This window comes from Neolamprologus brichardi, chromosome 19 (genome assembly GCF_056152115.1).
Source record: "Neolamprologus brichardi isolate AB-2024 chromosome 19, ASM5615211v1, whole genome shotgun sequence".
NCBI lineage: Eukaryota > Metazoa > Chordata > Actinopteri > Cichliformes > Cichlidae > Neolamprologus > Neolamprologus brichardi.
In genome coordinates this window covers 14,521,923-14,546,968 of record NC_142122.1, presented here as the reverse complement: position 1 = coordinate 14,546,968, position 25,046 = coordinate 14,521,923, and the positions used below count along the sequence as shown (strand labels likewise).

At 38.9% G+C, this 25,046-nt stretch overlaps 3 protein-coding genes across 6 annotated transcripts; 1 reads left to right on the top strand and 2 right to left on the bottom strand.

The window, feature by feature from the left end:
• Window positions 1–230: 230 nt before the first annotated feature.
• Window positions 231–6,096, bottom strand: pole2 (polymerase (DNA directed), epsilon 2). Its single transcript, XM_006798465.3, has 19 exons — window positions 5,973–6,096; window positions 5,552–5,652; window positions 5,387–5,462; window positions 5,044–5,121; window positions 4,796–4,889; window positions 4,627–4,701; window positions 4,419–4,502; window positions 4,211–4,267; window positions 4,077–4,125; window positions 3,909–3,981; window positions 3,153–3,325; window positions 2,982–3,071; window positions 1,586–1,640; window positions 1,438–1,497; window positions 1,270–1,347; window positions 1,012–1,120; window positions 669–845; window positions 503–570; window positions 231–382 (listed from the first exon to the last, which is right to left on the bottom strand). Exons 1-19 carry the CDS (start codon window positions 6,041–6,043, stop codon window positions 364–366), a joined length of 1,587 nt encoding a protein of 528 aa, XP_006798528.1. The 5' UTR covers window positions 6,044–6,096; the 3' UTR covers window positions 231–363.
• A 1,351-nt stretch (window positions 6,097–7,447) lies between these two features.
• LOC102798359 (kelch domain-containing protein 1) lies at window positions 7,448–15,993 on the top strand. 4 transcript variants are annotated; one of them, XM_006798463.3, is made up of 14 exons: window positions 7,448–7,561; window positions 7,858–7,974; window positions 8,362–8,432; window positions 8,670–8,787; window positions 9,449–9,561; window positions 10,217–10,304; window positions 10,421–10,504; window positions 12,146–12,226; window positions 12,317–12,375; window positions 12,491–12,600; window positions 12,706–12,778; window positions 12,879–12,963; window positions 15,065–15,117; window positions 15,711–15,993. In XM_006798463.3, the coding sequence occupies exons 2-14, from the start codon at window positions 7,867–7,869 to the stop codon at window positions 15,853–15,855; spliced, it is 1,188 nt and encodes a 395-aa protein (XP_006798526.1). In that variant the 5' UTR covers window positions 7,448–7,561; window positions 7,858–7,866; the 3' UTR covers window positions 15,856–15,993. The 4 variants fall into 4 exon arrangements, with proteins under 4 accessions (XP_006798526.1, XP_035766918.2, XP_087689064.1 ...); XM_035911025.2 differs by lacking the exon at window positions 15,711–15,993 and adding an exon at window positions 15,205–15,702 and having other exon boundaries at window positions 7,861–7,974; XM_087832938.1 differs by lacking the exon at window positions 15,711–15,993 and adding an exon at window positions 15,205–15,702.
• On the bottom strand, window positions 15,856–18,423 carry LOC102798057 (uncharacterized). The gene is made up of 3 exons (XM_006798460.3): window positions 17,664–18,423; window positions 17,437–17,504; window positions 15,856–17,069 (listed from the first exon to the last, which is right to left on the bottom strand). Exons 1-3 carry the CDS (start codon window positions 18,171–18,173, stop codon window positions 16,967–16,969), a joined length of 681 nt encoding a protein of 226 aa, XP_006798523.1. The 5' UTR covers window positions 18,174–18,423; the 3' UTR covers window positions 15,856–16,966.
• Between the last annotated feature and the right edge of the window lie 6,623 nt (window positions 18,424–25,046).

The window sequence follows — 25,046 nt, the reverse complement described above, 5'->3', positions numbered from 1 at the left end:
TATTTACCTTGCACATTAGTTGAGTAAAATTGGTTGCACATATAAAAATGTTTCAGTCCTTTTGAAACAATTTTAGAAAAACATATTTCACAAAGCTACAATATAGTGACTCTAGAGGGTAAAACAGATAGGAGTTGATAATGTTATTAACTTAATGCTACTGACTACACAGGATGGTTCAAGTTGCAATTCAATGCATAGACACAAAAAGGTCATAAAGTTCAGTACAAAGCATAAAAACTTTATTATTCCTCATAGAACAAAGACTCAAAGACCATAAAATTATTTGATTACCAGTCAATTTTCAACATCTAATATCATACAAAAGTAATGTACAGTCAAATTGTAAATCCGGGATTTTCTTCACAGCCCTTGAAGTTTGCTGTGAAGAAGAAATAAGAAAACTGTTTAGTTTGAGCACAATCACCATTAAAACCACCATTGTCACTGTTAAATACATCAAAAACAAAGAGAGAGAAAAAAATTTAAGACTACACCCCACCTGTCCTCAACTGTTCTGTTGGATGGATAGTACACCTTGAAACTGAATCCACTTTTTGGGAAGGAACCCTGACAAAGTAAACAGGTTAAAAAAGATATTGCTTACTTATATTAGAAGAAAGCATCCTCTACGATTTTCTGACAAAGAATCTGTCATTCATTCATACCGGGTTGACACAGAGGCAGTCTGTGTTAGTGATGCTGAAGGGGTCGTATTTGTCTGCGAAGACTATGACGTCAGGTACCGGGTAGACTCGCAGGGAAAAGTCATAGGCCCAGAATACAGGACTGACATACAGAGGCAGTGGAGTCAAGTGACCCTGGGATAGGATTGTCCTAACAAACTGAGAAGAGAAAGAAAAAGAAAAATACTACTATCACTACTAAAAGCTACTTTTTGCTTTAAGAATATTGATTAACAAAGGCTTATAAACCTCTGACAACATGATGAATGCTGAAGTGATGATTCTTCCTGTATGAACAGGTTTGTTAAGAAAAGTTGAAACTCACATGGTTTGGAATGTCAAGATTGTTATTGGGCAATCGGACACAATTTCTACACATCTTGTTGACCAGGTCCTCTCTGATAATGATAATCTCCTGGCTGCAGTACTGAATCCTGTCAGAGAAATATGCATCATTACATTATGTGTCTGCATGGTTTTAACTAAAACTATTCAAAATCATATCTAAAACCTGTACTCCAAGCTTAATTAAACACACTAGCAGATACTTGTGCATCAAATAAGAGCCACATGTTTGTTTCACCTGCATGGATTAGTTGTGAACACAGAAAATGGCACTCTCTGTCTGAACTCCTCTGTGATGTGGTCTGCCAGGGGAGGTCTGAAACATAGTTTACCCACATTTGTTCAAACCACTTGAATCAAAATCTCACAGAATAAAGTTTAAATCTAAGTGTCTATTAAGGTTTACCGTGGCAGGATGGTGCCTGGACCAGGGTCTTCAGGACCGGGAACAAACACAAAGCGACTACTGCGGGTTTAAGATGAACACACTGAAACATGAGTAAGTAGAAAACAAAACAATAGCAGAACAGAGTGAAAAATCTATTAGAGCTTACCTGCTATGAATGCTGGGGTATGAGCATATAGCATCAGCAAGGGCTTTCAGTGACTCTAAAAAACAATAAACAAAATTAATAATAATAAAAAACTGAGTAAAACCTCTGAAAACCTTTGTCCCTTTATTAAATTGTTCAGATTTTCTACAGATTTTAGCATTGACCGATTATATGTATAGCTATTCAAAATATCCATCTAATCAGCCAATCACATGATAGCAACTGAATGCGTTTATGCATGTGGAAGCAGTTAAGACTTAAACCATACAACAGAATAGGGAAGAAAGGTGATTTAAGCAGATGTGATTGTTGGTGCCAAAAAAGCTGGTCAGAAACTGCTGATCCACTGGGATTTTCCCACATAACCAACTCTGGACAAAACTGGCTTGTTTCCTGATGGGCAGTCAACAGTAACTCAAATAACCACTTGTTACAACCCTGTATCCTTAAGAGCATCTCTGAATGCACAACATGTCAAACCTTAAAGCAGACAGGCTACAGCAGCAGAAGATCTCTCTGATTGCTACTCCTGTCACCTAAAAACAGTGAACTGAGGCTACAATGGAACCAGCTCATTAAAATTGTATAACAGAAGATTAGAAAAATGTTGCCTGGTCTGTTGAGTCTCGATTTCTGCTGTGGCATCAACTTTAAATGCCACAGCCTACCTGAATATCATTGCTGATCATGTCCACAGGGTATCCATATTCTGATGACCGCTTCCAACAAGATATGACTATGAAAGTGAGTTTACTGTACTCACATGACCTCCACAGTCACCAAGCCTCAATTCAATAGAGCACCTTTGGGATGTGGTTGAATGGGAGATCCACATTATGGATGTCCAGTCAACAAATCTACAGCAAGTGTGTGATATTATCATGTCAATATGGACCAGAATCTCTGAGGAGTGTTTCCAGCAGCTTGTTATTCTTCTTATCTTTTTAAACAAATAACACTGGCTTGTGGCTCTTCATTCACTCTCTGTTTCCTATAACAGTTAATGACTTGCACAGCAGCCATATTTGCTCCATAGATAACGTGCACTGAAGTATGAGATGGTCAGAGTATGCAGTATGTCAGGGGCACTAATGTTTTCATTCCACGGAGGAATTTTTTGAGGACGCACAACAGGATTCAGACACCAAAATAATAGCGGACAGCAGAGGACACGTCGTTTCACAGCTGTCTTGTTTAAATAAACATTCCTGGAATTGTCACAGGACATACGTGACAGGAAATCTCTGTGCTTATGTTCAGCGTGAGCTCCATATCACGGTCAGTCAATTGATCCGTACAGTGTTTACACAAAAAACTATGTCAATAAAATTTTAGAGCATCTGTCAAAACTCACAAGCAGAGATTTCAAGATGTTCAGTGTGTTATGAGACTTTACCTTTGAGTGATTTGAGCTGTGTCTTCCCATACGGGGCAGAAGAGAAGTTTCCACAGAAAATGAAGCAGGTGGGGGGCATGGCGGCATATCCTGCAATTTAGAAATGACATCAAAAATGTTACTGGTGTCACGCAGAAGTGTACTGTTGACTTGTAAAGTTCACTATCAGACCTGAGAACATGATGTTGAGCTTTTCCATCACTTCCACACTGTCCAGCCAGACATCGGAGACGATAACAAACATGGCGTCTTCATTCTCCTCTTCCAGCTGCTTCAACTTTGCGGACGTTTTCACTGAAGTGGCAGATGGACCTCCAAAAAAGTTAATGTTTCCGTAGTATGCTCTGGAAATAATATAACAATTACACCAAGGAATCAGAATCATTTTCTGGGGACCTCATATAATAGAGCCATAGTTATCAAGGAATTCAAGTAAAACATGAAATAATACTGTGGACCCAAGCAGGACAGCCCAAATCCACAATTGCTCATCGTGTTCTCATAAGATGCTGTTTCTTAACAATCCTCTAATGGTAACTGAATTAAAATTATACACTTTAAAAGTTTCCTAAAAAAAACATTTTTAAGTCCTGCATTCTGACTACAATAAGGCTGGGGAACTAAGCACTCCTGTAACATACTGTGACTGTATTCAGTCTTTATAGTCTGCTGTTGAGAAGTGTGATCTTGGCATGTCTGTGTAGCTTATAATGACGATGATCTCTAACTTAAAGAGTATTTGCCTTCATATTAATTCAGTGACATTTTCACTAATTAACAAGGAAGACAAGTTAAACTGACTTCACTTCACTGGAAGCTCCTTAACTTTTAGTCTGAACATGATCTCACACACACAGAAACTCATACTTTATACTAGAATGTAATGTCAAAATGTATATTTTGCAGTACAACTACTCTTCCTCTGACCTTGTGGCTGATGAAGGCTCTGTTGGTGGGAACCCAAAACCATTGACATGGAACACAGAGTCCTCGTACCAACCTAGAAGACAAACCGTGAGTTGCAAATTCACAAATAGGCTTGGATGTGTGTATAAAATCCACATTTTGCCATTTTTACTAGAGTAATTATCTTACCTTCTGCCAGTACAAAGCAGGATTCTGTGTAGAGGCCATTATGAAACTGGTGAGAGCGGAGCTAAGGAATTTATCTTTTATATTCCACGTGATTTTGCATAATATGAAAGACTTTTATTAACATCAAAGGATATTGCTTTGGACAAGTCCAGCTGTATTGTTCCACTTGGGTCCTCCAGGTAAAATTTACCCTGGAAAGAATGGTTTCAAATGTTAAACGAACCAGATTAAACAACAACAACAAAATCCTCAAACTGAACAGAAAGTCACAATTTTCATCGCATTCAGTGAAATGGAAAACAAAACAAAACATAATCTCTTATATTTATCTGGATCACTAACCTCTTTCAGTTGTGTGATCATACCAAGTACAATCACCTCTCCCAGTTTAGCTGTGCTACCAAGCAATGCTTCAACCGTCTTGAGCTAGGAAACACAAATAATGCTAAAAATGGTTAGTTAAAATTTTTATTTATTTATTTTTTAAATAGCTGACATGAGGTAATACACGTTTAACACAGTGTCCATTACAGTAGCTTAGATGTGATACCTGAAATTTGTTTTGACCCTCTTCAACAGCAGCTCCTATCGCTGGCGGGGTGAAGAGTTCATGACGATGTGTTCGCTGCAGAAATGAATAGGACATGCACACTATACGTATTAAAAATGGCAGCAAAGACAGCAGGTCAGCCTGGAATCATGAGACAGATTTTACTGACTTGCTGAAGGATTGTATAGCGCTCCCTGAAGAGTTCAGCTTTTTCTCTGGCCAGGCCACACAGACTGGGGGCTGGATGACTGGTCATACTGATGCTGGATGGAAGTCAAAAGTCAAAATAAAAGCTTTACAATCTTTGCCAAACACACTGCGGTCTGCAAAACAGCAGAAACGTTTTTATTTAAACAATAATTTACATTAACTTTAAAAGAAAAGAGAAAAAAACAACCATACAGTTGTTTTACTCACGGTACAAATTTCTTCCTCTCCACACTGTAAATGTATCTGGGCACATCAAAGGCTCCAATTATGTTGAAAACATTATCTCTGGAAGGGACAGCTCATATAAGTAAACAAGTTAATCCCAACCTTACTCTACAAAAAACCTGCAACTGAATGACTTCTGTCCCAGCATTTAGTTTTTACCGGCATTCATTATATTAAAATGCTTTATGATCAATTAATTAAGCATACTGTGTCAGCTTCCACATGAGTAATAAGTCCAGTGGATATTTCATTTCAGTCGATGTACAAAGGACACCCCGAGTCCTTCAAAAAATATTAGAACAATGCTATTTTTTTTAAAACTTACATTGTTTCGTCACAAGTTTGAGTGCAATCCTGCACGGCACTTTCCACCACGGACAGCTCGATCATGCTGGAGGACACTGCGCGAAAAAACAGTACAGTCACAGTCTGAAAAAACTCACATGGGAGCACAAACATAGGAGCACACAACAAGCTGTACTGCACTCACATGGCTGTTTTTCCACTGCATCCAAGACCCTTTCAATAACATCATCAAGTTCAGAATGACTGACGGACTCCAGCACCTCTACAAGGTACCTGCTGGCCTCACTGGAGCGCAGAACAAGAAACCAATCAACAAATAAATAACAAATAACAACAATAAGATAACAACTACATGACTAAACACGGTCCAACTACATCTAATTATATGTGCACATCCAATAAAAATGAAATCTAACAAAAGTGTAAAAATCTTTCTTTGTTCGTTTTTAAAAACATTTTTTCTGTATTTAATAAGGCAAAATACAGAAGGCTTGCACAGCGAGCTGCCTGTTCGTAACTTCAAGATGAAACAAAAGACGTCGTTGTGTTTTCGAAAGTTTTCAAAGCAGAAAAAAAAACATTTTTATCTACACAATAATACATACGGGCGCAGTATAAGTCCTCTCATCTTGAAGCCAGAAGACACTTTCGTCTTTATTCTGCGTGCAACATCCATGATTATTTCTGCTCCGACTCAAGCTTTGGCGCTAAATGTCAACTTCCACAAACTTCCGCAAGTGTCGTCACTTCCGTCTTAGGGGCCGCCTCTATTTCATTAAAAAAAAGCGAGCTTGAAAACAAATCTGCCGAATCATTTTCACAAAATTATGTTTTTTTTGACTGTGAGTTTCTCTTTTAAGTGTATTCTAATTTCCATTCTTGTGTTTTTTAATACAGGCTAAAGATGCATAAAACATCACCTAGCTTTTTAAGGATAAATTATTTAAGAAGAACAAAAATAATAGCAATAGTAACAGAAGTTATCAAAACGAAGCGCAAAAGGTGTTACATTGTTTATATTGTATATTTCTTAGCATGTTAATAGTGATTTGACAAAACAGAATACATTTACTCTATCACGTGTCACCTTATATTTTACTGCCATTTATAGACTGTGATAATTATATAAAACATAGTAGTTTCATTATTTCTCAGTAAGCTACCATAGTGAACCATACGTTAGTAATTGTTTATTGCCACAAATTAACTGTATCGATGACACAAACGATTCTGCTCCAAAACTGTAGATTTGTCTCATGGTATTTTTTGATTTCGAAATTGATTTTGGAAAATATTTGTTTGTTTGGCCTTAATTCAAGTTTATAAAAAAAATCATTTTGAATATATTACTGAATATATAGGGTAATTAGTCATAAGTACTGGTTATTAGTGCTTATGAATGGATGGACAGAGAAACTGTCCATGTTGTACAAGGTGAACAACTGTGCCTTTCTGGGTCTACTTTTTTGGGATGTTCCTGACTGACAGATGTGTGTTTAAATCAAAGCTGGCATACTTTGCACTCTCCTGTTAATAGTGGGAGATTTTTGGCTTTGAGTCCTGAAAACCTCCACACATGTTTTCGCTTGCTTTTTTCAGGGTCCCTGTAATTATGCACTAATTTCCCTTTAACAATTATAACTTCTATATATAATATATCTATATTTTTTGGGATTATTTCTCAAGTGATTTTCACCAATTCCAGTCTCCCATTTGGAGATCCAGTGTTAGATTATGTAAAAGGGAGATAAATATTTAAATATAATTATACAACAGCAAACTTTACCCTATGGAAGCTTTCTAAAACAAACAAAACTAAACAAAAATCTATACAAAAATAAATAAATAAATAAATAAATAAATAAATAAATAAATAACAAGACAAAATGCTGTCCGAGAGTAAAATTCTTTGCTTAATATCTCGAAATTTTGACTCAATAACTTCAAAATTCCGAGTTAGGTAATGTGGTACATCAAACATTTGAGATAGTCTTAATTGTGTTATAACGTTGAAATTGTGAGATAAAAAAAAAAAAACAAATAGAAATTTTATGCTGGAAGAGGTTCACCGGAAGTAGTATTTTATTTTGTAGCTTTGTTTACAGTATTTAGCACCGAGGCATTCTTGTCCAAAATATGTAGGTTTAAAAACATGAAGAAATAATATCCGACAGCTAACAGCGTGCTGCGTCCCGTGAGTATGCACTAAGTTTTCAGTGTTTTTGTACTGTGGTTATGTATTAACCTGTTCCGAGCTTTTGTCGGTTGAATTAGTAGACTACCTTTTTTTTTCTTTTCGCATACCCAAATAATATTTAGCATAAACCGAAGACAGTAGGATGGTTCGAGTTTCTGCTCACAGTTAGCTGTGGCCTTTGTTCTCGTAAATACATATAGTTGAGCATAGGTGAGATATTTAGACGAATTTTTTTCTTTTTTGTGTGATTTTTAGGTTCAAGTGCATGCCTTTACGTCTCTGTGTTTAAATAGCAGTCAGTTATGGATTCCGCCTTTGAGAGGCACTGCTCGGAGCTGGTCGCCCGGGAACGAAGCGGACATACTGCTGTGTTGCATGACAATCTCCTGTATGTGTGGGGAGGCTATATGGTGAGGAAAACACTGAAACATAAAAGACACAAATGACAAGGAAGAGAAGGGAGATTTCTCCAGTACTGTATTAAACATATGATATTTAAATGGTGGCATTAACTGTATATGCCAATTTATACCTAATAAAATTAAAAATAAAAATACATTCATAAATAAAAGAGGACTGCTGTGCATTATTATATGTAACAGGTTCTTGCTTTTTTTTTTTTGCTTTCATTTCCCAAACCACATGACCTAACTCCACCGCCTGCACCTGCACCTCGTTTTGTTTTTCATTTCTGACTCAAACACCTGACACTTCTCTGGAGACAGATGAAAATATAAAAATGAAATGAGACGTTATGCTAAAGTGCTTAATTTATTTAATTATTTTGTTCTTTCCAGTCTGTTGCTGAGGAAGAAGTCTTCTTACCTAATGATGAAATCTGGGTGTATGAACTAGATGCAGGTATTTGGTAAGAAGACTGAACAAATTCCTGCTTGCTTCTGTTTGCAAAACAAAAAATACCAATGCCCGTTAAGCCCTGACTTTTACTCTGTTTTTCAACTCGAGGAAATTGTGTTGGAGTCATATGACATTTCAGCTATGTTTGGACTTACAAGCACTCTCCTGGGGCTGTTTGACTTCTGAGTTGTGAGTGAATATAAGCAGTTTTTCTGCATTTTTCTTTTCTTTTTCCATTTTTCTGAAGGAAGGTGTTTCACATGGATGGGGACGTCCCTCCCCCCATGTCTGGGACCTGCAGCTGCTACATGAATGGACACATGTACATATTTGGAGGTTGTGATGACAATGGACAGACCAATCAGGTTTGACTGATATTTGAGGAAGTGACCGTTAATGACACGTGTTTTTTTGTAAACGTAGTTATGTTTACATTGTGTGAATGCTTAAGGTTTAGCAAGCACTCCCGATGCTTTCTTTCCTTATGTAACATTTGCAGAGATAGTGTTTTAAAAATAATGTACATTTTATGTTTGCTGTGTCCATGATCAGTAGCTGGAAGTCTTGATCATTTAAAGATTACTCTGTAGTGCCTCTTGTGGTCAAAAACTCCACATAAACCTTTTAATGTTGTGCGAAACAGAAGTATCTATGGGCCTGAACTTAAGGTGGAAAGACCGGAAAGACGCTGAAAGAAAATGGTAAATGGTAAATGGCCTGTATTTATATAGCGCTTTACTAGTCCCTAAGGACCCCAAAGTGCTTTACATATCCAGTCATCCACCCATTCACACACTGGTGATGGCAAGCTACATTGTAGCCACAGCCACCCTGGGGCACACTGACAGAGGCGAGGCTGCCGGACACTGGCGCCACCGGGCCCTCTGACCACCACCAGTAGGCAACGGGTGAAGTGTCTTGCCCAAGGACACAACGACCGAGACTGTCCAAATGTTAAATGTTGATAAATAAATGCAGCACAGAGATAAAGGAATGAAGATTTGATCAGTGTTTCTCATCCTACAGATGTACGGCGTCAACCTGGAAGATGGGAAATATACATGGAAGAGGATAATGCATGAGTTTGGCTCAGCCCCCTCTCCCCGAGACAAATTGTCCTGCTGGGTTTATAACGGACGGTGAGCACAGTGAAATTTTAATCAAGTTTAATTTTCAGCATTTTGTTACCACATAAATCACTACAGGCAATCAGTAGTTGTAAACTAAAATCTATTTTTAATATTACTTGTCAAAAACTGGTACTAAAGAAATTTTGAGGACTAGATACTGAATTTTCCCCGCATGACGCTGGTTTGGAAAAGTGAAAGAAAATGGACAGATAAATAGATAAATTAGGTTTCCATGTCCTTTTCATTTTTTTAATTGAATGCTGGGTGTTTGATCTTACTTTGATACATGAAGTGAAGAGGCTATCCATGTGTCTTTGTTTCCTGCACCAATTTCCGAGCAGATTTGGATGTCCACACAATCAACATTTTTTGTCTTTAACTTTATATCCAATGTTTTGCGGTTACTCTCTTTTTATCCCCCGATAATTATAAGCTTATAAGTTAATCTTGTAATCTTGGTTTTACTGTTTTTGGATTTGACGTTAAATCCAGGTTTTGTCAGGCTTTCAACATCTTTTTAGCATTCTTTATCTTAAAGTCATCATCCGAACAAAAACACAACCTGTGTTGAGTTTTGAAAACTATTCAGCGTTACGTCTGTTCTTGATTGGATGTATAATTTTATGTTAATTGGGAATTATCTTTTTGTGTGATATTTTTCCAGGCTCGCCTACTTTGGTGGTTATGGTCACAAACTACTGAGTGATCTCGACCGGAGGAGTGGAAGCTTTATTGTGGATGAAACTTCATGGGTAGTTTTTTTGTTACTCACTACAAGTCTTTTAGCTGTCTCTGTGAGATTTTTTAAAAGGTTTTTGTTAGAAAAGTTAGCTTCTTTACACCTGCTTAGCTCTTTTGTTATTGCCAGGTGGGAGATGTCTTTTGGGGATGGAACAATGAAGTTCACATATTTGACCCCATGCAGTCCAGCTGGAGTGAACCGCGGACCCACGTGAGTCAGTTTGAGATTAATTCATGCTGGTATTGACTGAAGTCAGGAATTTCATGTGTGGGATTTTTCCCCTGATGCTATAAAACTTTAATTAGTAACTTCACAAGTGGAAATATAAATAAAAGATTATTATTAAGACCTAAGGCTAGGCTTGTTTGACTGTTGCTCACAAAATGTTCCAAAATCGAGCACATGCAATCTTTATACAACACTTTGATGAGACAGTGTATAAGAAATGTGGAACATCTTTGACTGCAGCTCCTGCAGGGCATGCTTACACAGCTGAACAGAAACAGCTGATGCAATATTTCATCATCACCTATGTGTGTTGTTCTTATCCAGTGCAATCTGTAAGAAATGCTACCATGTACAGTGTGAAAAAGGGTTTGCCCTTTTGCTGATTTTTTTGCATATTTGATTTAGTTTCATATTACATGATCGTCATTACAGATCATCAAAACAAAGATAACCAATGTAAACGCAAATGGCAGTTTTTAAATTATGATTCCATTTATTAAGGGAAAAAAGCTATCCAAACCTACCTGAAAAACAGAATTTTCCCCTTTTTAAAAAGGAATTAACTGTGATAAACCACAATCTGAGTTCAATTTCACTATCCAACCCCAAGACTGATTACCTTTAGACCTGTTGGCTCAAGAAATCACTGAAATAGAGTCTGTCTAACAAAGTGAAGTAGGCTAAAAGATCTCAAAAAGCTACAGAAACAACTGAAAAATCAAATTATTGACATATGTCAGTCTAGAAAGGGTTGAAAAGCCATTTATAAGGCTTTGGGAATCCAGTGACCCACGATGAGAGCCATTATACACAAACGGAGAAAACTCGGAACAGTGGTGAACCTTCCCAGAAGTGGGCGGCTGACCAAAGTTACTCTAGGAGCTCATTGATGACTCATCCAGGAGGTTAGAACAGAAGCCACAAAAACATCTAGAGATCTAGAGAGAGAGGCCAGCCTCACTAGCCTCAGTTAGGAGTTCATAATTCAACAATAAGAAAGAAACTGGGCAAAAACAGCATTCATGGGAGACCACCAAGGAGAAACTTGATGAGCTCAAAGATGTTTGGTAAAATATTCTGTGGACTGATGAGACAAAAGTTTAACTTTTTGGAAGGTTTGAATTCCTTCACATCTGGCATAAAACGAACACAGCATTTCAATAAAGAACATACCAACAGTCAAAAATGGTGGTGGTAGTGTGATGGTCTGGGGACTGGGATGACTTACCGAAATTAATGGAGAGCAGATTGAGTAGAAAATGTCAGATCATCAGTTTTGTGCACCGAAGCTCAAGCATACTTGGGTTATGCAGCAGGGACAATGATCACATTAGAAAGTTTATCTCTGAATGGCTAAAAAATAAGTAAATGAAACAAAATCTGGTGGTACATTTCTGTGTTCATAATGCTATCTATTTGAAAACACCATTGGTTGAAATGCTCTTAGACACTCAATGTTGTACAGAAAATGTAACTTTGACTTTCAGAAAGTCTGGAGAACTCCTCATCAAGAACTTTAAAAACAATTCCAAGAACATCTGGGTCCCTGGAAGCAAAAAAATAAAGAAATGTTGGGGTAGCTTGAGACTTTTGCACAGTACTATACACTGTTTTTGCTTGCAGGGCCGAGCTCCTGCTCCAAGGGCAGCCCATGGCAGTGCTGCGCTCGGATGCAGAGGATACATTTGTGGAGGTAGAGTTATGGTAAGAGTCCCAGTTGGTTTTCAGTGTAGTGTTTATGGATGCATGTTGTGTTGATCAGAGAAAGTTACTTGCGCTGTTTTTTAAATGCAGGAAACCAGGACAAATGACATCCATTGCTTAAACCTTGAATCATGGACATGGTCAGAAATGTATGTAGCCATGTGTCATTGCTATACTGTACCTTTTCACGTGGTGTATGCAGAACCTGAGCTCACAATGAGTTTTTAAGTTAACTGTGTGGATCATGCCAAATCGGTTTTCCAGAATCCCGTTGTCCCCAACTCCGGTGGGGAGATCATGGCACACACTCACAGCAGTATCAGACAACACCTTGTTCCTGTTTGGAGGTCTCAGTGTTGACTGCAAACCAATGAGTAAGAAAATGCATCCTCTTGTTCAAGTTTATTTCCTTTGCTGCTTTGGTCCTTTTATGTCCTCTAGTTGTTTTCTTCTTAGTAAAACAAACCTTGCTCGATTAGGTGATGGGTGGTTGCTTGATGTCGAAACAAAGAAGTGGAAAGAGTTAGAGCATCCCTTTAAGAATAAGCCAAGGTAACAACTTATGAATGTAATATTTATTACTCTGAACAAACGTTATAACAAACGTTATAAACTGTGATCAGATTTTAAGTGGTACCTTCTCCTGTTTAAGGTTGTGGCACACAGCTAATCCAGGCAAAGATGCTGATGTGATTGTGTTTGGTGGAAGTTGTGACTACATCTTGCTTGTCGACACTGTAAGTATCAGAGGGAGACGCATGTAGAAGCTAAAAACAAAGGTGAAGTTAGTTTAATTTTCCACGTCTTTGGAAATCATGACACAGGTGCAACATGAAAACTATGTTTTTGTTTACATGTATGTTATGTAAAATTTAAACAGGGTTTACTCTATACTGCAGGGGGTTGTACTTCAAAGCAAGTTCAACGTGCACAGTTATCGTTTGCTTATCTGGCTTCACTTCCACTGACACAAACAAAGGTGGTAATTAACTAAGTCAACCCTGCGCTTCCAAGCTATGACATGAAAGACAACAATCGTAGACATGGACAAGTCTGCTGGTAGAACAGTTGCATATTTCAGAAAGAAAGGGTAAACTTTTTCTTCATATTAGGAAAATATGAAAAATCTGAACATATAATATCGGTGACACAAATGCAGCCGAAGCAGCACTGTGTAAGTTGGTTTGAATGTCTGCAGCCAATGCAAATTAGAGCTTGTTTTTGACGATCTATGTTTTTTATTAATGCTTATAACAAAAAACATAGACTTTAAACAGTCTTTTTAAACTATAGATCTGCCTTTACATGGGCTCTTCCAGGAATGGTGACACTGTTTTCCAGAGAATTGATTTGTGATCAGGTGGTATTTTTGTACTGTTTATCTCTTAACTGAAACATAACCTGCAGAGCAGGTCAGAGTGCTATATGAGGAAGCAAGTTCAACACAGCTATATCAGAGGTAATGGGTTTGTGGTTATCCACCTCTGTTGAGAAGCAGTTTCTGCCTCAGGCAGCGTGTGCTTTCACATAAAATGGGGTGTCTCACGCATCACATGACCTTCCTTCTGCACAAAATGATCCCTGTGAGTGTACCTACTCCAATCAGAGACAAATGATGACGATATAATGGTGATAAAAAACTATAAAGAACTTAAAAAATACATAACAGCACAATACAATACAACACTGCAAGTAAGACAAGAAATTAATGCTGAATTAAACATTTCGAAGTGCTTTCTTGGTGATAGTTGCACATTACAGCTTGGAATCTTTAAACTGGACATATTTAAACATTAAGGGTTAATGTCCCATAGCCAAATAAAGGACAATCATGAAAATCACGTTAGTTTGTCTGCAGATCAAAGTGAAGCAGGTTTTATTGATTGAATAAGTGTTCCTGGTTATAAAAAGCCTGAACAGTTTCTGATCTGTGTTCTCGTAGCTGCAATTCCAGATGTGTAAACGAGTATTAGCAACTGATTAAAATCGAGTATAAAATATTTGTAAAATTTCAGAATCACTAGAATTTACATTTCATTTAATGCTTTATTACTTTGAGGCTCGTGTATTTTAATTCATTATTATCAGGTCACCCCAAAAGCTCCCTGAAAAGCCAATTGATCCAAAGTGGTGCAGACAGTGTACTGACAGGGACTTGAAAGAGAGACCATATTTCTCCCTTATGAGCTGCCCTATATTGGCTCCCTTCTAAATTTCCCCTCTCCCCCTACTGGTCATGGTGGAAGGGTCACCCCTCCCTACGCCTGGTGTCTGTCTGAGATTTCTTCTTCTTAAAAGGGAGTTTTTCTTTCCGACTGTCGCCACGTACTTGCTCATAGAGTGTTGTGGGATTGTTTCTAGTACACTAAGTACTTTATATAAATAAAACTGAAGCAAACTGAATTAATAGAATAGGGAAAAAAATGGAACTTTGTGATGATTTCAAACCGAACGTGTTCCTGTCTGGGTGTTTTCAACATAGATTACTAAAAAAGTCAGTCCATTTCGAGACTTAGCAAATTAACCCATTAATCCTGATTTGTAGTACTCCCCTTAGGTCTGAAGTACAAGTTACCGTGGCAGTGTACCCTAACATGAAGTGAACTGCCTTTCTAACACTGAAAACCCAGCGTTAACCATGAAGTTAACTGTCTAAGCCCTTAATCTTACTTTGTAAGGCATCAGGTCTCCTTCTCTCTACAGACCAGTCTACACCTGACAATGAAGCATTAAAAAACCTACAGAGAATGTTTGCTAAAGGAACTGATCTAATGAACATAGTTTTGCGAATATGTCTATGGATGTGAACCTATGTAAACCTTGTGCATTTCTTTTCAGGGTCACTGCAATGATGCACTTGTTTTTCAGACGCAACCGTATCCCCTGTTTAGGTAAAAAAAAATTCTATGTGATACCTTTACCAGCAAGATGTCATTTTATTTACAAAAAAAGTAAATACTAACAATTTTGCACTGCAGATATTCTGACTTGAAGAAAAGTGAAATAAATGACTTCAGGAAGGACCACCGAGGTCAAAGGATGTTTGTTTCCATCTGCAGTAATTTGAGTTTGACCCATATGTTTGATGGATGTAGTGAAGGGGGACATGCAGCAACTGAAGAAGAAGGGGGAGCATGGCCCAATTTTGGGAACTTGCATGAAAAAGCTAAGGCAAGAAAAGTAAAAGCGAGATCCCTTGTACGGCACAGAGCATTGCAGCACTTATTAAGTCCGATGCAAAATGAATAGGATGTAAAGTGGGATGGAGGCGGGTTTTCACAGGCGCCATCAGCCTTGCCTGACCTACCGTTATTCTCACTTTATTGCTACAAACAAGTTTGTCCTGCAGCAGCTCCGTTAGAGACAAGTAAAAATATCTGCTGTCCTAAGTATCTGCTGCTTTGTAGGGCACGTTACTTTAAATATGCATTCGTCTCCCAAAATAGAAATGAGAATTGACAGGCTTTTTTTTTCGTCCTGGCAGGATTTGTGAGGATTACATTGCAAAGAATGTGAGGAACAACGAGGTGCTCCGAAATCAACTTCCTCTCCTGCCTCGCAAGCTACTGAAGCTCTTACAGAGAAGGATCTCTTTCTACAGGCCTTCGAAGAAGCAAATGACTAGCTAAAAAGACCTTGAATGCCAATGTATGTTTAAAGTGCTATATTTCTCCTTTATTGTTTTACAAATTAATATTTTATTTTGTACAGTCTGCCTACAGTCCCTGCGATGACTGTGCTGAATAAATGACAGATTGACACTTTGATTTGCCTGATGCAGATTATTACAATACACAGATAACTCTCAGTCAGCAGAACAGAGCAGCTACAGACATGTTTCTCCCAGAGTAGTCACATGACCAACAACTCCACATTTTCTCCTTTTTTATTTCAAACACACACAAAAAATTTAAAACTCTGCTTCCAAATTTTCATATTGGAAATTTCCTCTAAAAAGTTTGATAAAATTTCACGTTTGTATTCATGCACACAACTTCTGCATTCTGCCACTAAGTGGCAGCAGGCTTTTATTTTGAAGTGTTTCAATGGCTGAATTGTGTCAGCAGAAACAGAGACTTTGCCCAACTAAAAGTCTCTCTGTAGCCACATTCTCGCAGGGTGGAGAAAGTGCAGGAGCTGTGGTCAGGAAGGAAATGTTAGGTAAACATTCTCTGCTCATACCTTGGCAGGGTTTGCTACATGAGAAACTAAAGCCCTGAACACTTTATGCTCCCACAAAACTGCTGGTGGAAAGTCTATCTTTACTGCTAAAAGATCAAAAGCGTGTACCTCTCCTGCTGACATTTACAGAACTGGCAGAAAGGGTCTGTGTTGTCTCATTAAACAGACATGTTAAACCATGTTAGTAATAGGTAGCAAATGAGTGCTCAGTAGGAGTCGAGCTGGACAGTAACACCCTACCTGCTTCAGAAACCCAACCCTTGTGAGTGTGAGGAGAGCTTTCTGGCACCTATTCAAGCTGGTGTTTTAACTCTGCAATTACTGCTTCATCTTGTTAAATACGACTTGGCTAAATGCACAGACTGGGAGTGATGCTGTTTTAAGTTCAACACAAACTGTGTTCATTATTTTTTTCCTGGCAACCCTGCATAAATACAGATTGTGCAGCCTTTCCTGCAAGCAGGAAATTTGTCAGAATAAACCCTGGTTCCCTTTCTTTGAATACAAACGGTTTCCTGTCATGAGAGCTTGCTAAAAGAGCTTTCTTAGCTCGGAGGGTCAACTAAACTCTCTTTCAATGGTATCCATCAGCTCCTCTTCGGATCCATCGTACAGGATGACTGGCGTGGTGAGAGAAGAGCCATGGCAGCTATCAAACGTCCTGGGAAATGTAGAGACCCACATCAGGAAGGTGAAGATTACAAACAGAAAATGTGTGACACATATTTAAACAGTTAACCCAACGCTCAGCGTGTAGAGGCCCAAACAAAACAAAACTAACAAAACAAAAATGGCGCTGTGAGAAAGTTGGAATAAAGTTGGAAATATGAATGTTTTTCTTTTTGGCATTCTTCAACAATAGACACTCGTCTGTTTCTCCCCGGCTTGCAAACATCTGGCGTATCTGATATGCTCTGATAATAATGGATTTGGTATTTCGATCCCTTTAAGGTGAATTTGATCTGGCTCTGCGCATTTTTCCTCCACTGAGCTCAGGAATTAATAATTTATTTAAGTTGCCTACTTACGGTTGTTGTTCTGATGTGGGAACGTCTTCTGACAAAGCCTCTGTTGTCAAACAGCCCTGTGAGGAGGACTGACATAAATCAGAGAGGGAAGGATGGAGATTATGTGCTTCATTCAATAATAACTCGCGGTTATTGGACTTTAAAAGCATACTTTTGTTCTCTTGCTCTGATAAACTGGATTACAGTCTGGCAAAAGTACTTAAAAGTAGAAACTTAAAAGTCCTTACATTGTGCTCGGTGGGACACCCAGATGTGTGCTTTTTAACGTGTGCGAAGGCAGAGTTGCCCTTCTTGTTTACATCTCTTGACACACTGTGTGCGACACGTGGCTCTTGGTCTCTTCCTGACGCTCGGAGCCTCGGAGCAGAGCTGAAGTCGTCTTCAGCGTCCTCCTGGCTGAAATGACACAGTCCGTATGTTTTGGATCTGATGAACGTCTTCTTCGGAGGGGGCTTCTTTACCGAAGTGTTCTCTCTTTCTGTGTAATCTGCCATAACTGTGTCCAGTTCTCCATCAATATCCTCCTCATTCCCAGAAAAGTCCGAATCCTGCCCTTCGCTGTGGCAGTCAGGTTGCGCACGGTTACGCACATTGCGCAAAACTGAATGAATTTTAAGAGGCTTGAACAGACGGCTGTCCTTTTGAGGTGAAGCGACATCGGTCCCCGTTTTGGTCACGTTTACCTCGCTGACACAAGCAGGTGCGACTCTTTTTCCTCGGCTTGTACCCGAGCCCATGTCCGTGTGTCTGGGCTGCTAGTGTAGTCTCATTTCCAAATTGCTCCTGAGGCACGCCAAGCGCTTTTGCAGTTGAATATTAACCAACAAAAGCGTGGTCCTTGGCAGTGGGTAAGGTCAGTCTTCAATTAGTTTTACGATAGGAAGGCAGTTCTTTGGCAAAAAAACTAAGCTTTTCTTTGAAATGTTTCTACAGACAGGTTGTTAAAATAAACGGCAGTAAACTTTCGAGTAACTCCAAATCAAGATGAGAAACTGTGTATCCCTTACATAACCAAGTTTGGCTCAGGACCCCAGGGAGGAAACTCCGCCTTCTTATAGGGGGAAACACACATCCTCCATTGTGTCTACTGCTAAAAAAAAAAACATCTGCCTGTGTATTCCCATGGATTTAAGCAACCAATCCCCAAAAAAGGGATATATACGTAAATATTTACGTGTTCCCTTTAATGATAGGGAGTCATTTTGAAAGGCTAACAGGAACAATTAGTCCAATTGGTCTGTATCAGAAACATGACCAGCCTATTTTCCTTCTTCACCTAATAGATTTTATTGGGGCCAACAGTGAGTGAATTCCTGTCACCCTGATGCAGGAGCCCCCCTCCTCCAGTGAATGATTAAGATTAAAGTGCTGGACCATGAGAGAGGGCATTCCTTTCCAACAGCTCAGGCTTCCCAGAGATTCCTCAATAAGCTTTTGTTTGGTCCACTTGCACATACAAAAGACATGACAGAAGCACCTCAGTGCCAAAGCCGTCCAACAAAAACCCAGAGTGCACCAAAGCAAAGAAAAAAAACTTGTTTGCCATCTTTCATTAAGTGCCTCATTTTCTCTCTCTCTTTTCTTACTTGTGTGTGTGCGCATGCAAGTGTGTGCCAGACAGCTGTGCAACCTGTTCTCTCTGGAGGCTGACCAAGTCAAAGACACCTGTCGTTTAGGAAATTGGCAATGTGAGAGTAGAAAAAAAGCAAGTCGGCCTGCAGGTCTCAAATGTCTCATTGACGAAATGATTGATTATTAGAGAACACACGCAGCATGTCGGCAAATCTTACTTAACCTGCAAACTTTTAAAAGTAAAATGATACTGAAATATAAAAATAGCTCTTCTTCCATACACTCTGAGCTGCAGTTAGCTACATCTCATCATGACGGAAGAGCCTGTGTGGCATCCTGATCACATTTAGTATGAAAACCTCCTACTACTGACTCTCTCCATTTCAGTGATGCTGTCCAAAGATTGGATAATCTCAGAGATTGCCTTTTAGGGGAAAAATGGAGATTCAGAGCTAAGCTGGAAAACTGAGACATCTTCCCGATTGTGGAATAAATTGCATGTATACTGCAGATGTTGCCTCTCTCTCCCAAATGTAAATTAAATCTCCTTAAATGAAAATAAGTCTCGTTTTTCGACAGTAGTCAAACATAAAACTTATACAACAAGCTTACTTTCCAGCCCTGCTTCTCGAGCAGTCTCGTTTATGTTATTTTCAACCTCTACTTCTGTTAACTCTCCGCCTGCACTGCACTCTGGTGTATCATTAAAGTGATCGTGCCGCCACATCTGGAGAAAAATTCAACAGCTTCCAGACGAGGGGGAGGATCTGCCACAAAATAGAAGCCACGGCCCAGCTCGCTACATAACTGTGGTTTTTCTTACTTCTTCCAGATTCAAGAATATTCCTCCAGTATGGATGAAGTTTGAAAGACTGGGAAAAGCATTTATGAAACGCTGACCTTGGATTTGGTTTAGCTTTGTACATCATATCCTATGCAAACTCTGAATCAGCAGACATGTGAGTTGTTTTTGCAGTGCTGTGGATACAAACGTCCTTTGTTCCCTCCCAACAACAGAACAGCATATGTGAAAAATGTTAATTATTATGACTCAGCTGCTCCATTTGGAGGACAACAAATAAAAGCATTGTTGTTGTGTTTGAGTAAAAAGGGAAAGAAACTGCCATATGTTTGTAAAAAAAACAACAACCCCAAAACCAAATCTCTGGAGAGTATTTAACAAGCCAGCTGCCCGCTGATAGGCATTCCAGTAAAACTGCCTGGACCTCTTTCCTCAGTAGACAAGCATTAATAGGACAGGGTCAACAGGATCTACACACCACAACATTGTAAAGCAATTTATTCCTTCTTATTTTTTCATAGCCTAAATGATCTCTTAATGGGGACCACATTGAATCAGACCCTTTTCTTTAATAGAAAAAATATGACTATATAAATATTTCCCTACAGCCTCACAAAAGACCACACCCGTCTTTGGCAAGACCACGTCATATAAATTGATTCATCATCACGATATAAAAAAAAAAATCCTCTTTTTTATATAACTTCAGATTTTGCCTGACAATAATCAGATCCAGACTTCCTTCAGTAACAGAAAAATCCACATGTGTATATGGGATCTTATGCCAACATTTCCAACATAAGCAAAATACTGAGAGGCACTGTTATGCTTTTACTGTTTTAGAAGTAAATTTAATAGGTTTAAAGTATAGCCTAAACAAGTGAACCAAACACACTTCTTAGTTGGATGCCGAAGACTTGGTTAAGGGGCTAGAAAATATATCACACTGCTGAATGTTCTCACAAAGATAGACAAGAAAATGTGTGTGTATGTGTGTGGTGAGCAGGTCTTACTCATGTTGTGGGGACCTCATTTTGTTTACATTGTTACATTCTGGGCACATGGCTTCCTTTCATGAACATAAACAAGTCGCTATAACATAAATCCTTAAATTTAAAGGTGAAGGCATGCCTTAAGGTTAAGGTTAGGGATGTAGTAGTTCCCTAGATTAGAGTAAGTCTGCAGGAAATGAATTCAAGGCCATATAATGCCTCTGAAGTCATGGATAAATTACAGATTTTCTACAGGGAAAGGAAGCCAAGTTGGATCCTTTACAGTCAGATAAAAGGGCCGTTCAGGGTCACATACTGTAGACGTAATCAGCTGAGCAGATGAGCGGAGCTGAAACAGAGGGATATTGTAACTTTCACATGGTGACATAAGGTTGTCAGGGCAACAGTCAGTGCAACCAAGAGGAGTTGAAGTGCAGTAAAAGAACAAGGAGCGTCTGTATTTATCTTTGAGCTCTTAATCTGCTACATTACCAAGCATAAATTAAAGTGTTTGCTTTTGTGATGGCGGTAAAAGTACGTCACAGACAAGCCTGCAAACCTTTAAAGTTAACGAATTCTACTTAACATAAGAGTCTGGCAGGTCGCTGTAAGGGAGGACTGCCTGCTGATATCTAGAAGTGGTGAAACTGTAACCAGCAGATGGAGCTAGTATTCAACAAAAGCAAATTAGGGTGTCTTCCATGCCGATCCATGCACAGGACAAGTTGTTACTCTTCATGAGCTAAATGCATTTTTTTTTAAAAATAACAAAAAGAAAAGCTTAGAGCTCCTTCTATGGGATTTCATAAAATGATACCTTTAGTAATAGTAGTTATTTAAGAAAAACAATGCATTTCACACTATTTTAAACAAAAAACCAAATTTTACCACTGAAATGCTGAAGCCGACACAAGGAAATAGACAAAAAAGAAAGGAAAGGACAAAAAAAGAACTCTATAGTTTAAAGTGAAAGTATGTGAGTGTAACAGTGACACAAGTAACCTGTCAGATTATTATAAATACCAAACTATTGGTCATATGAGAGCAAATAACAGCAAAAAGCATGACTTTAATAAATATGAAAAAGTATATAAGTTGCATAAATGCTACTTCATGTTAAAAGCAAAGCATGTTGGCACTTTATACAGCCACGTGTTCTACATGTGGATGTGAAATCAGCTTTGGAGATCCTCTCACTTCCCCACTATTAACTGTTATAACTGTGTCCTGGAAGGTCTTCTCAGGCAAGCCAGTGGTCACCGCTGCAGTGACCCATTTTTCTGTCAAAAGGCCATGTAATCAACAGAAAACAATTACTGCCTCTCTCTCAGGCGCTCGGAGCGCTCAATACTAGCATCTGCTCACTTCCTAATTACCTGCTCGGTAAGAAGCTTCATTTGGAGAGAAACACACGGCAATCAATCCCTGCATTAAACTTGGTTTGTTTGTCAGCATCCTGAAGTGTCACGCTGAAACCTCTGTTCATTTCAGTTTTGTTTGATTAACTTCTGCTTGACCTACATTCTGTTTATTGGATCTTGTATTTATTGCTGTTAATTACCTTTTAAATGTGCCTCTTGTTCATGTTTATATTACGGTCCCCTCCTTTGACTCACTCTTTTGCTCCCAGGCTAGTGCTAACCTTTTCCCCCTGGAGCATGGGTTTTAAAAGTGTATCCTTTGTTTAGTGCTTTTTTCCCTCTGTCTTCTCTAAATTTCTACTTTCTACAAAAGATTGCCTATTTTGTGGAAAGAATGTGTCACCCTGAACACCCACTCTTGTTTTTAATGGTCCCATTGCATGTCTTTGTGCATTTGAAAGTATGCTGAAAACAGTCTTCTTCTTCTTTCCACTGTTCCTTTTAGGACTCCCCACAGTGGGTCGTCTTCCTTCATCTCACCCTATCGTCCTCTTCTGTCACACCAACCCTCTCTATGTCCTCCTTCACTACATCCATGAGCATTTTCTGTGTCAACTTCCTTTGTCTCCACTATTTATTCATCTCAGCCAGACTTCACTCTGATTTACTCGTTTCTAATCTTGTACATTCTGGTCACTCCCAGTGAAGATCTTAGCATCTTCAACTCGACCTCCTGTTGTTTTGTTAGTGACACCATCTCCAAAGAATACATCATAGCAGGTCTTATCAGCATCTTATAAATCTCCCCTTTCACTCTTGCTACTATCCTTCTGTCACAAATCACCCCTGACACTTGTCTCCACCTGCTCTACTTTGCCTGCACTCTTTTCCTCACCTCTCTTGTGCACTGACTGTTGCTTTATATGGTTGACCCCAGGTATTTAAACGCATCTAACTTCACTACATCTACTCCTTGCAGCTTCACTGTTACACCTTTCTTTCTATTATTCACACATGTGTTCTGTCTTGCTCCTACTGACTTTCATTCTTCTTCTCTCCAGAGCATACCTCCACCTCTCCAGGTTCTCTTCCACCTGCTCATTACTCTCACTACAGATTCGCAATTTCATCTGCGTGGAAATTTCCATGGAAATTCATCCCTGAGCTCAGAGATGATCCCTAATGTAACCGTATGCCCACCTTGAGCCTATCTGTAACTCATACCACACACCTCACCACTGCCTCACTGTCGTCATGTTCTAGCATGCTGGAAACAGTCAAGGCTAAAAATCAAGCCCATAATGGTGGGAATTAGGAGGTAAATTCTTAAAAAAATCTTTGCAATCTTTTATGGACTGCTAATAACTTAACTGCAGACATCTTTCGTGGAAAGACACAGCATCCATCCTCTTCCACTTATCCAAGGTCATGTTGCAGTGACAGCAAACTAATCAAGATATTCCAGACAAATTTCTCATCAGCCAGACTTTCCACTTCCTGCTGGGTGAGGTGTTCCCAGACCAGACCAGATAAGAAATATAATCTCTCCATTGGGTTTTGGATATATCCTGGGGCTTCTTCGCAGCTGGGCATAAAGACTACAGTGATTTTAGGGAATTCCCAAAAAGTTGATTCTGTTCATCTGGACGTACCTGGATTTTTGAACATGCATCAAGACATTTTAGTGATATGCTATGCTAATATGCTAAGCTATGAATGATAAAAATGGTATAAACCAACTAACATTCTCACACATTCATAACTTGCTGAAGAGCAGTTTGGAGCAATTTGAGGTATGCATGTGTATGAGCAGATGGGGAACCGAACCACTGAGCCACACCCACCCCTACTAATCGGAAAGTCAGAGGTTTGATCCCGAGCTCCTCCAGTCTGCATGTTGAAGTATCCTTGGACACCTAAAGTTGTCCCAGATGCATTCATTAGGGCAAAAGTGTCAGAATGTTAGCTGGAAGGCTCCAGTTGAGAGAAAAGCACAAGTACACAAGTGCCAGTCCATTTACCTTTTCTTGCTATGATTCTATTTCATACAGATCGGGTACTTGGTCCTGAGCAAAGCCATGGGCATGTTTTATACTGTCTTGTAATATTAATGTAATATTTATACATGTAATTATAAATGCTGAAGTTATTATTTATAGGTTGACAAAATCAAATCAGCCTTTGGTTACTCCAAATGTGTTACTACACATTTCTCCACATAGCTGTGGAGAAATAAAGTCTTGAAGGTCCTTGATCATGTAGACTTTTATTCAAGTTTAATTTTCTCAAATAGTTCTATTCATTGAACTGGTACTTAATTCATCCAGCTTTCGGTGAACTACAGATAACAGCGGAATAATGACAGATTCTTAAACATTTCAGTTTTGCTTCATATTTTGCTTATCTCCTGTGTGTTTCATCAGCATTTGCCTGCTTCATCAATGCTTTAAATAATTCTTTAAATGGTAAATGTAACTACATTTTCAATACAGAAAGAGCCTCTGTTGCTGTGATACTGTTTCCACCCTGCTGAACAGGACCCTGAAACGTTTCTGTCAGTGATTTCCTGCCTTTTCTCTTTTACTCTCTGACAAAACAACAGAGAGAATGTGAAAGTTGATCTGATTCCATCCCCAGGTATTTCACTTCCAAGAACTTTTTGAAGGTACAGAAAAAGTACAGAATGCCCAGTAGAGGAAGCAACACCAATTTGATGCTGTCCATGGTCCTGAAAGTACCCTTTAATTGATAAAAACCCAGACAGCTACGTATGTCACATCTTTCATGCCTTAGGAAAAGCCCACAGGCCTTCTTCACAGACCTTCCTGGATCCCTAAATCCTTTAAAATGTATGTGCATTGTATATTTGACAGATCGTCTTGC